Below are 12528 nucleotides of genomic sequence, written 5' to 3'. Positions count from 1 at the left end.
GGGATTCAAATCGATCCTGCAAAGGAGAGTACTTTCTTATTACAGACAAAAAAAGACCAAAGGAACCAGAAAATTGGTCTTTCATTATCAGCTCACATAGACCCATTTTGTCCCCAGCCTCATCTAACAATGACAAGTAACCTAAGAGGCCAAAGCACTTGCACAAGATTATCACCTGTCTTCTGTTCCAGGGTGATCACATCCACAAGGCTGCGGCCAGTTGTCCCACTTTAGCCCCTACCTCTTACCCCATTTTTGCAGCTTCCACTATTACTGGCATTTCATGATTCCAAAAATATCAGCCAGGACTTACTTGAGCAGCTGCTGCCAAAAACAGACTCCGAAGAAATACAAATAAATATTAGTGTTACTTTGCATTTGTTCTGAATGGCCACTGACGAGTCAAAAAATCTAGGAACACCACAGACAGTTCTGACTTTAACATTATTCTAACTCTAATACACAAGAGCATGCTCAGTAAAGTTTGTATAAGAAATGTTAAAGCTCACATGTTTGGTTGGTTGCAGGTTCACGATGACCAATTTCCCACCTTTACGCTTGGTTAAAAGAGGAAGATTTCCACTGGGTTTAATCTGAAGTGATGTTCCAAGTGTGATTGCCAGATCTGCTTTTCTAAAAAAAAAAATAAATAAATAAATAAATAAATAAAAAAAAAAAAAAAAAACACACAGACCTTTAGAAAATTTTACATTTTGGACATGAAAGATCTAATTTCTAATTACCTGCAGGCTTCATTAGCTAGGTTTAAGTCTCTCTCAGGCAAAGAATCTTCCCAATCCAGAATAGTATCAATCAGCTTTCCTCTAAGAGAAAATAACACTCAATTATGTCACACTAAAAATTATTCTCTGAAAAATATACCCATTAACTGATATTGTACCATTAAAGGCATATAAATGCAATTTAAAATGGGATTTTTGACTTACCATAAAATCAATTTCTCTAATTTTCATTGACTGACATAGCTCCTGATATTCATAACCATTTGGTTATACTGATCCTACAGGAGTAGGACACTAGGCAGAAAAAGATTCTGGCTACACCCATGGGCAGTCCCAGGGGGTATGCTCCTTTTCTCTGCTACAGCCACTTGGTTTTGTTACAAGCAGTGTCAGGAGAATTATAACTCCACAGAGGGGTGGGTGCTGTGTCTTTCGATGAACATCAGGGAAACTGATTTTACGGTAAGTCAAAAATCCCATTTTCTCTTCTGTTCATTGACAGCTCCTGATATTCATTACCATTGGGACATCCCAAAGCAGATTTAAACATGAGGGGTGGGAACAACAAAAACATTCCCAAGACTAAATATTAGCCAACCAGACAACAGGAGCTCAACCAAACAACTGGAGCCCATCTGAAAAAAACCACACCCTCAAAGAGGATGAGGTCCTCTTAAACAGCAGCCTGCAAAACCTTGGGGACAAAGGAAGCATCTGCAGATGCCAACACGTCCACTTTATAAAGCTTTGTAAAAGTGTGCACCGACGTTCAGATGGCCGCCTTGCAAACCTACGTCACCGACGCCTGATGACGGAAAGCCCAGGAGGCACTAAGCGCCCTAGTAGATTGTGCCTTGACAGGGAATGGAGGAACCTGACCCCTGATGGAATAGGCCTGAACCACGGTCTGTCTGATCCATCTGGAAATAGTCGCAGAGGAAGTGGATAACGCTTTTCTAGGCCCATCTATGAGCACAAATGGAGAGTCTGACTTTCTGAAAGACCCTGTAGCTGCCAGGTACACCCTAATTTCCTGGACCACATCCAAGGCATGCAAGGCAATTTTCTTTGGATGTTTTGGCCTGGAACACAGGAAAAGCAACACAAATGTCTTTATTCAAATGAAAATCAGAGACAACCTTTGGAAGGAACGACAGACAGGGACAAAGAACCACCTTATCCCTGTGAATTAACAGGTAAGGTAAATGACAGGATAACGCCGCCAGTTCCGACACCCTGCGCACAGAGTTGATAGCCACTAAAAAGGCCACCTTATGGGACAGCGTAAGCAGGGGAATCTCCCGAATATTTTCAAAAGGAGGCTTCTGTAGAGCTGAAAGCACCAAATTAAGATCCCAAGGCGGCAATGGAGCACGCACTGGAGGAACCATATGTTGGACACCCTGAAGTAAGGTATGCACCAGGTAGTGTGTTGCCAAAGGTCGTTGGAAGAAGACCGGCAAAGCAGACACCTGGCCCTTGATGGTACCCAAGGCCAATCTCTGTTCAACCCCCCCCCCCCCCCCCCGTTGAAAGAAGGTCAAGATCCGAGGCACCGAGGAAGAACCCGAAGAGACTCACACCACACAATGTACTTCTTCCACGTACGATGGTAGATCTTTCAAGAGATAGATTTCCTAGCTTTCAACAATGTAGGAATCACCGACCCAGATAAACCCCTATCCTTCAGCACCTGGTGTTCAACAGACAAGCCGTCAAAGCCAGTGACTGTAAAGCAGGATGGAAGAACGCCCTTTGGGACAGCAGATCCTCCCTGAGAGGAAGCTGCCAAGGAACGTCGGTGATCAGCCGCACCAGATCGGCGTACCAAGCCCAGCGAGGCTAGTCTGGAGCCACTAAGATGACTGGAATCCCTTCTGCCTCGATCTGGCGTAGAAGTCTTGGCAAATGCTTGTGAGGAGGGAAGGTGTAAATCAAACGATACTGACTCCACGGGGCCACCGCCCTCTGTGGCCTCCACTAGAGGATCCCTTGACCGAGCCACAAACCTCTGCACTTTTCTGTTGAGCTAAGACGCCAACAGATCCACCTCAGGGGTGCCCCACTGGAGACACAGCTGATGAAATGCCTCCGGATGACGGGACCACTCCCTGTGGTCCAACGCTTGCCATTGAGGTAATCCGTCTGCCAATTCTCCACCCTGGAAATGTGTACGGCGGAGAGGACTGGAACGAACCGTCCTGCCCACCTTAGAATGCCGGCTGCCTCCAGAGCCGCCAGGACACTTCTTGTGGCCCCTTGGTGATTGACCTAAGCCACGGCCATGGCATTGTGCGATTGAATTCACACTGGACAACCCTAAAGACGATTCGTCCAATGATCCAGACACAGTCTGATCACTCGGAGTTCCAAGACATTTATCGGGAGTCTGGACTCCTCCAGCATCCAGATCCCCTGAGCAGAATGCTTGTCGAGGATGCCTCCCCAGCCGGACAGGCTGGCATCCGTGGTGACCACTGTCCATTACAAAGGGAGGAAGGATTTTCCCAGCCAACGCGCCGGAAAACAAAGCCAACATTTTAGGGACTCCTTCATGCTCTGACTAAGCCAGATTGGATTGTCCAGAGCCTGAGGAGTCTTGTCCCATTTGGTCAGAATTTTTCTTTGCAGGGACCTCATATGGAACTGTGCAAATGGAACCGCCTCGAAGGTAGACATCGTCAGGCCCAGCAGCCACATGCAAGTCCAGAGGGATGACCATTCATTGGACAGCAGTAGGCGAACTGCAGCCTGAAATTTCTGGAGTTTGTCCAGAGGAAGGAGCACTCTGGCTAAGGCCGAGTCCAAAGTCAGGCCCAGATATTCCAGCTTTGTCAACGGAACCAGACTTCTGAAAATTCAGAATCCAGCCGAACTTGCGCAGAGTATGTATTGTGATCTCCAGGATCTCCACCAGAGCAGAGGGAGACTCCGTTTGCAGAAGGAGATCGTCCAAGTAGCCCAGCACCGCGATTCCCCATTGGCATAGCAAAGCTAGCACTGGGGCTAACACTTTTGTGAAGACCCAAGGAGCAGGTGGGAGACCAAAGGGTAACGCCACAAATTGATAATGCTTCTCCCGCACAACAAAGCGGAGAAAATGCTGGTGATTGGCACATATTGGAATGTGTAGGTAGGCATCCTTGATATCAATAGAGGCGAGGAAATCCTCGTGACACAGGGATGCCGCCACTGTTCGAATGGACTCCGTTCTGAACTTCTGTACCCGCACTAAGCAGTTTAGCGCCTTGAGGTCCAGGATTGGACGCACTTTGCCTTCCTTCCTGGCAACTGTGAACAGGTTTGAATAGAAACCCAGACAATGTTCCATGGTGGGAACCGGTCTTGTACCCCCATTCCTCCAAACAGGCCCTGTAAGCAGTCTGGTGATAGGTGCAAGTTGGAAAGAAAAAACCTTGCCGAGGTACAAGAGCGGAACTCTATCCTGGACGAAAAGACTTAGTGGAGACTTACGGGTGAGGGTGCACCTTCATGCAGAAGGAGCCTTTGTCCACGGGTCTGGAGAAGCCCGATCAGAACAGGTTCGTTTGGATCTTCCAGAAGAGGCTCTGAAAGGCTTCAAGCCCGTCAGTCGACCCTGAGGGATGAAAAAAAAAAACGTCTTTTGAGCTAAGGAAGGCCCACGTTTACGACGAGGTTCCTTGCCCTTAGTAGCTTGCGGAAGGAAAAAGGTACTCTTCCCTCCTGTGAGACCTTTAATGGTGTCATCCAGGGTAGCTCCAAACAGGCAATCTTGAAAAGGAAGATCAGTCAAGGCCTTGTTTAAAGTCTGATCTGCAGACCAGCACTTGAGCCAAAACCAAGAGGCGAGCCATCAGGGGAGCCGCATCCAAAGAGGCATCACAGATAAACTGCAGCCCCTGGACCAGCTGGTCCGCCAGCTCGGCAAAGGCAGGGGGAGCTGTTCCCCCTTCAGGTCATGGTGTAGCAGCTTAGCACACTCGGTCAGAGTTGGCGACACTAGGGCCATGGTGAATACCGGCCCCATTGCCGAACCAGCCAGAGTGTATCTGGTCAGCCGGATCCTTAAAGGCCGGGGACTCTTCAACCGAAAAAAAATTTGCTGCCTTGTTTAATCTGGAAAGTGGAGGGTCCACCACCAGTGGCACAGTCCACTTCTTAAGAAGGGACTAGTAAAGCACTTAGGGACCCCATGGGGACGCTTTGGTCATCCCCACTATTTAGTGAAAATTCTGTCAAAATAGACAGGGAAAGGAAACACCTTTGCCACTTCGGATGGCTTGCGAGTGCCAAAGGGCACCTGTGCCTCTGTCGCAGCTTCAGCTGCGTCCTCCATCTTCCGGGTCTCACGCACAAATACAATCAGTGCATCCACCAGCACCTTTTCGTGCGTGGTCGCAGACATGGAGGAATCATCCTCACTATCAGGGGATTCAAGCCGTGTGGCCGCAGACCCTGCAGGTTGACCCACGTCCGAGGCGGCAGAATCAGATTTAGGATCTGATGAGATAATTAACGATGATGGGAGGATGGTTACAGAGGACACTGAAAAAGCAACCGTGCTGAATTCTTTTTTCTCGTCAGTCTTTACGCAGGAAAAGGAAGGGTACACGGACCATGACTGTATGGTTAGTAGTAATACACAGGACTTGCCACTATGGCTAACAGAGGGGGAAATCAGGGAAAGACTGGATAAACTTAACACAAACAAATCACCAGGCCCGGATGGCGTACATCCGAGAGTGCTCAAGGAACTCAGTATGGTTATATCTAGACCACTGTTCATGATCTTTGCTGACAGTATTAGGACAGGAGATGTACCAGGGGATTGGAGGAAGGCTAACGTGATCCCGATATTCAAAAAGGGCCAGAGACATATCCCGGGAAATTATAGGCCTGTCAGTCTGACATCAATAATATGTAAACTTTTGGAGGGGATGATAAGGGACTATATCGTAGAGTATGCTAAAGACAACAACATCATCAGTAGTAACCAGCACGGGTTTACAAATGGGCGTTCTTGTCAAACCAATCTCTTAGCATTCTACGAGGAAGTGAGCTGTGAGCTAGATAGGGGGAGACCAGTGGATGTGGTGTACTTGGATTTCGCTAAGGCGTTTGATACAGTTCCCCACAAGCGCTTAATTTATAAAATAAGGTCTGCAGGTATCGACAGCAGGGTTTGCTCTTGGATACGGAATTGGCTAAAAGGCCGTGTCCAAAGGGTAGTAATAAACAGCGCATACTCAGACTGGTCTGAGGTAGTAAGCGGGGTGCCCCAGGGCTCAGTCCTGGGACCAACCTTGTTCAATTTATTCATAAACAGCATTGAGGAAGGGATCAGTAGTTCGTTATCAGTTTTTGCAGATGACACAAAATTGGCCAGGGCAATAACTGCACAGCATGAAGCAGATATCCTACAGAATGACCTGGACAAAATTACGGAGTGGGCAACGACATGGCAAATGAGGTTTAATGTGGAGAAGTGTAAGGTTTTGCACTTGGGGACCAAAAACATAAAAACACAATACACGTTAGGAGGGGAACCCTTGGGGGAATCAAAAATGGAGAAAGATTTGGGAGTCTTAGTTGATGATAGATTAGGCAACAGCATGCAATGCCAAGCGGCAGCTTCCAAAGCCAACAGAATATTAGCATGCATAAAGAAAGGGATGTATTCCAGAGATAAGACTATAATCCTTCCACTTTATAAAACTCTGGTCCGACCGCATCTGGAGTATTCTGTCCAGTTCTGGTCGCCAGTCCTCAGGAGGGATGTGTTGGAGCTGGAGAAAGTCCAGAGAAGGGCAACTAAACTGATTAGGGGGTTGGAGGACCTTACCTATGAAGAGCGGCTGCAATCGCTCGATTTATTTTCCCTGGAGAAAAGACGTCTGAGAGGGGACATGATAGCAATTTATAAATATCTTAATGGGGATCTCAGCTTAGAAGAAAAGCTGTTCATTCGAAGGAATTGCATGAGGACTCGAGGACATACAATGCGATTAGAGGAGAAGCGTTTTAACCTCAGGCAACGTGGGGGGTTCTTTACTGTTAGGGCTACAAGATTGTGGAATTGTCTACCACAAGAGGTGGTTTCTGCGGGTAGTATGGTGACTTTCAAAAGACTCTTAGACTTACATCTCAAGGATCAGGAGATTGAGGGCTATGTTAGATGATTACAGTCACACACACCTACACAGGTTGAACTGGATGGACTATTGTCTTTATTCAACCTCGCCTACTATGTAACTATGTAACTATATATGAGGCAGTGGAAGGCGGGGGCGCTTTTTGCTAGCCCGTCGCCTGCAAGCCACCTTCACCTGGGATACAAGCGACTCCAGGACCGCCGTCAGTGCATGGACAGATGGTTGGGACCCGGAGGGCCCTGAAGCCTCAGAGAGGGGAATCAGGTGGGGAAACGTCACCAGGGGGACCCCATAAAAAGTGAAAAAGACTGCTGAAGGACAACACCCACCGCGCTGGTAGCACCACCCAGTCCCAGGCACAAAGCACCAAGCAACCCTCAGCAGAGAGGACCCCGCCAGACTCACCAACCACAGAAACAGGCACCTACACGTGCGGCGATCAGGAAGTAAAATGACCCAGGAGTCAGCACCAGGGGACGAGGAGGGGCTCCCACTGCCTAAATCGCCGCCCACAGGGCTCCACTGTTAAGGCCGCCGCTATTTCCAATGGCAAACCACAACAAAATGGCTGCTGGACTTACACAAACATGACTGCCGTGTATAGAACACACAAGCTACAACAAAATGGCGCCCCGCGCAGCACCACGAGGCTTACAGGGACCCAGGAGGGAGACCAGGCCTCAAGGACCGATCCAGGCAGTATGGAGGGCCCTGGCAGGAGCCAGTTAGCACCCTGCCCCTATCCCAGGAAAGTGGCCAGACCACCCAAACATCCCCAGCGTGGAGGGGGAGGCAGGATGAGGGACTTGGCAATGGGGGAAGTGCCTGTGGGAAGGAGGGGAACCTGGGGGAAACGACCATCCCAAGGTGGGGTCCACGGCCACCCCAAAACCCTCCAGGGAGAGAAGGGGGGACAGCTACTCACCATACGAGGAACCAGGCGGGCACCGCTCCTGACAAAAGCCCTCTCCATCGAAATGGGTGGCTGTCTGCCACGAGGAACGCTGCGACTTGAGCCGGGACCCGGTTGTTTGCGACCTCGCGAGGTGTTTAACTCGCAAGCCAGCCCCCGTCTAGTAGGGCGATGTCACAGTCGACCTAGCGTGGAGCTGAGGTCTGTGCGTGCTCGCTGGCCAGACTGGGGTGACCACTGGATCAAGATTATCCAGCCCGTCGCCCAGTCCAGCAGTTGAATGTAGATCTCACAGGAAAAAATCTAGGAGAAAAACAATTTTGATCTAAGAAATGTTGCCAGTACCAAAGATCCCAGCAAGGAAATAGGTCCTTACTCCTGACTAGGCAGAAAAAAAAACGGAGTGGCTGTAACAGAGAGAGGTAGTATACCCCCTGGGACTGCCCATGGGTGTAGCCAGAATTATTTTCTGCCTACTGTCCTACTCCTGTAGGGGACAGTAAAACCCAAAGGTCATGAATATCAAGAGCTGTCCCTCTCAATGAATGAAAGAAAAAATTTATTTGCTCTACCATTTTTACACATCAAAATCAATAGCACTTTTTTTTTTTTTTTGTTACCTGCATGACCGTAGGCCCCTAACTTTGGGAACATCACAAAGTCTTCCAGTAGGTTTTAATCCCATCGATCCCACAACACAGTCTCGAACATACTGTCTGAAAGTAAGAGGTTGGCATTAATCAATTATTCTACAATTTGATGTGGAATACATTCAGAATGGTCCTCTATAAACAAAACCATTTGCCAAAATATGCCTAAAATTTAACTAAACTCAAAACATTATGATTTGCTATCCCATAGGAGACAAATATTTTGAAAGGAGGAACCTGACCCTTAGTGCCGGTTCACACTTGTGCGGCTGCGGCAATCGCATGTAATGTCGGAGCGCACTGCTCCTTCATTACATGCGATCGGCTGTGCGGTGCGAGTTTAGCCATACACTTTGTATGGCTAAATTCGCACCGCACCAAAGACGCACAGGACCCTTTTTTGCAGCAGCATCAGGATCGGATCGCACAGCAGTTCACACTTGTGTGATCCGATCCTGTGCGAACTGCAAGATCGCACTGCGATATGCGATGAAACTGGGGGTGTCGTTAAGATTACATTGACACCCCCAGCGTATCGCATATGGCAGTGTGAACTGCCAAGGGTGCGTTTGCGATGCGGGAACAGGCTGCGAATTCGCAGCCTTCCCGCATCGCATAAGTGTGACCCGAGCCTTAATGGAATAGGCCTGCACGTCTGCCTGATCAATTTGGAAACGGTCGCAGCAGATGCGGCCTGCCCCTTACGAGAACCATCCGTAAGAACAAATAAGGAATCTAATTTGCGAATGGACTCAGTCACTGCCAGATACACCCTGGTGGTTTGAACTACATCCTGGGAATTTAAGGTAATCTCTTTTGGATGCTTTGGCTTAGGACACAGCAAAGGCAACACAATGCCCTCATTCAAGTGGAAACCTGAGAGGGACTTAGGAACGAACAACGAACAACTGACAAGGACAGAGAACCACTTTGTCCCTGTAAACCACCAAGTAAGGTGACAGACAGGACAACGCAGCCAGTTCTGAAACTCTGCGTGCAGAAGTAATAGGCACCAAGAAGGCCATCTTCTGTGATGAAGTCAGTAGAGGAATCCCACGAATATTTTCAAATGGCGGTTTTTGAAGAACTGACAGCACCAGATTAAGATCCCACGGAGGTACCAGGGACCTTACCAGAGGAGACAAATAGGGAACAGCCTGAACGAAGGTGTGAACCAAGGAATTTGTGGCTAACACAAATATGAGGGAACACATTATATATCTATACTTGAATATGGAGTGTGAATAACACTAATAATTTCATATGTACATCAAAAAACTTGATGTTTGTTATACTTACAAAAGGTAGAAAAAAATGTAATAAAAACACACAAAAAATTAAATGGTCAAGCCGAGCACACCAGAAGTAAAGAGGTATCTTAATATCAGTCTTTAGGAAAAGGACTTGGGTATATAGGGAGGAAAAAACTGTACTGCAACTGACTATATGTGTTGAAAAACCAAAAGGAGATTTTATCTTTCCCATAGACTTATCCATTGACATACATTCAGGCAGAAAAGCACAGAAGGTCCAATTCCTTCTATATAGCAAAGATACCTAAGAAGAAAGAAAGCAATGGCTAAGTAAAAATGATCAGAAAAAAGGTTCTGGCAAATTCCACCAACCTTCATAAGAGAGCAGCTGCTCCTTTGCTCTCTTATGTATTGGACATACATACAAATGCTGGTATTATTCAGAAAAAAATCATATTTATCAATTTGTTTTTGAACAAATGTCTTGTATAAATTAGGTTATTTTCTTTCTCTGTTGCACTTATTATACCTATTTGAACAATAAGAAGTGTATATGTGGGATATTTTGACTCTTTGCACAATGGTGTCATTCCTTTTCCATCTCTTTCCATAACTTACATTGATGCGCCCTCTGGTGGCCGGTTCCTATATGGCGGGATGTGATGGTCACTTGCCCTACCAAGAGATCCCCCATACAGACGCCCGAGGCGTTCTCAGCGTATTCCTCCCCTCCACCAGGAGGGGGGGGGGAGATGCTGGGGCGCTGCCCTTTCTGGCCGAGTCATGCGGCCTTATTGCTGCCCTACTGTCAGATCACCACTCCATTGTGTCACATTGCACACAGTCACTTCCCCCTGCTGGGAATGCTTTTCCGGTATGGGGGGAAGTGCAGGTGTGCTCTCTGACAGACAGGGCGGATGTGCCCATTCCCTCTGGCCGGACCTTATGTCCGCATCCCGCCCCACGCGCCCTGTGGAGGGATTATAAATAGCAGCTCAGTCTATGCAATCCTCAGTGTCATCCTGCATTCCCAGCGCGCCAGACCATTATACATCTCTAGTAAAAGGTAAAAGCTGATTTTTTTCATTGAAGGTTGGTGGAATTTGCCAGAACCTTTTTTCTGATCATTTTTACTTAGCCATTGCTTTCTTTCTTCTTATGTATCTTTGCTATGTAGAAGGAATTGGACCTTATGTGCTTTTCTGCCTGAATGTATGTCAGTGGATAAGTCTATGGGAAAGAAAATCTCCTTTTGGTTTTTCAACATATATAGTCAGTTGCAGTACAGTTTTTCCTCACTATATTCCCAAGTCCTTTTCCTAAAGACTGATATTAAGATACCTCTTTACTTCTGGCGCGCTCGGCTTGACCATTTAATTTTTTGTGCGTTTTATTAAATTTTTTGTGCTTTTGTTTTGTGCGTTTTTCTACCTTTTTTAAGTATAACAACAAGTTTTTTGATGTACATAAGAAATTATGAGTGTTATTCACACTCCATATTCAGGTATCGATATATAATGTGTTCCCTCTTTTTGATTAGTTATAATAAGAGCTCCTATATTCCCTCTGTGGGAGATCCATTTTGGGTGGGGACCCTCGCCTTCAGGCCTGCGACCTCTGACTATCAGCGGGTGTGGTCCTTTGGATCATTACACACTTACCATAACCTTCAGGATGAGGGTATCTCTCAGAGACGGACACCAAGTAATGTACGCCTTCCAAAGGAGACAATTTAAACATTTCTACAGGTTACCAGCTTAGAGTTACAGAGGAGGTCTAGGGCTCAAATTATTGCTCTCACTCTAACAAACGCGGCAATACCTCATGTGTGGTTTAAACAACGTTTACATATGTGGGCGGGATTCGCTTCTGCACGTGAGCTAACGGGGGACAGGGCGCTTAATTTTTTTTTTTCCCCATTTTATTTATTATTTTTACACAGTTTTTTTTAAAAAACTAGATTTTTGACTAAAATCCTTCTCTCTAGTTCATTGACAGACAGTCCTCGGATGCATATCAGTAGGGTTATACTGCCCCCTACAGGAGTAGGACACTAGGCAGAACAAAAGTTCTGGCTAAGCCTATGGGCAGTCCCGGAGGGTACACCCTCTCTCTTCCTGCATAGGATGTCAGTTTTGTATCAAAGCAGTGTCAGAGAAGTAACACCAACCCAACCCAAAATAGAGGGACGGGTACTGCATCCGTCAATGAACTTAAGAGAAGAGAAAAGGATTTTACGGTAAGTCAAAAAGCCAGTTTTCTCGATCATTCATTGACGGACGCAGTCCTCCGATGCATATCAGTAGGGATGTCCCAAAGCAGTATCCAAATGAGGGGTAGGAACAGCAGAACAAAAACAGTCCCCAAGGCTAAACATAGCCAACCAGGCCACATAGGCCAGGTCTCATCAGAACAGCAAGATGAGGCCCACCTGATACAAACAGAAGAAACACCCGCAAGGAAGGCCGAAAGCCCTCCAAACAGCAGCCAGCAAAACTTTGCGGCCAAAGGAGGCATACGCAGATGCCAGCACATCCACCTTATAAAATTTGGTAACGGTGTGAACAGACGACCAGGTCGCCGCCTTTAAACCTGCAGCACAGATGCCTGATGGCGAAAAGCCCAGGAAGCACTAAGCGCCCTAGTAGAACGCGCCGAAACAGGGAAAGGTAGAAACTGACCTTTAATTGAATAAGCTTGCACCACAGTCTGTCTGATCCATCTGGAAATAGTCGCAGCAGCCCTTTTCTCGGGCCATCCGTGAGGACAGAGAGCGAATCTGACCTACAAAAAGACTCCGTAGTCGCCAAGTACCTTAATTGCCCGAACTATATC

At 47.1% G+C, this 12528-nt stretch overlaps 2 protein-coding genes across 5 annotated transcripts in view; one reads left to right on the top strand and one right to left on the bottom strand.

The window, feature by feature from the left end:
* The window catches only part of LOC309544955 (uncharacterized protein), a gene marked incomplete at its 5' end in the record, with an annotated part of 957880 nt that overhangs the window by 780474 nt on the left and 164878 nt on the right, over positions 1–12528 (top strand). The window lies entirely within an intron of this gene.
* SIRT6 (sirtuin 6) overlaps positions 1–12528 on the bottom strand; it is a 131015-nt gene that overhangs the window by 33151 nt on the left and 85336 nt on the right. For 2 of the 4 annotated variants that reach the window (XM_082273069.1, XM_082273067.1), the window contains 3 exons: positions 8411–8506; positions 744–824; positions 510–633 (listed from right to left, as the gene is read on the bottom strand). In XM_082273069.1, coding sequence (XP_082129195.1) covers positions 510–633; positions 744–824; positions 8411–8506 — 301 coding nt within the window. The remainder of the gene's footprint in view (positions 1–509; positions 634–743; positions 825–8410; positions 8507–12528) is intronic. The other 2 variants (XM_082273068.1, XM_082273070.1) reach the window with 2 other exon arrangements.

Source organism: Pelophylax lessonae (genome assembly GCF_965119305.1).
Source record: "Pelophylax lessonae genome assembly, chromosome: 1".
Taxonomy (NCBI): domain Eukaryota; kingdom Metazoa; phylum Chordata; class Amphibia; order Anura; family Ranidae; genus Pelophylax; species Pelophylax lessonae.
The sequence above is the reverse complement of the archived record's forward strand: the minus strand, read 5'-3'. Positions and strand labels throughout refer to the sequence as shown.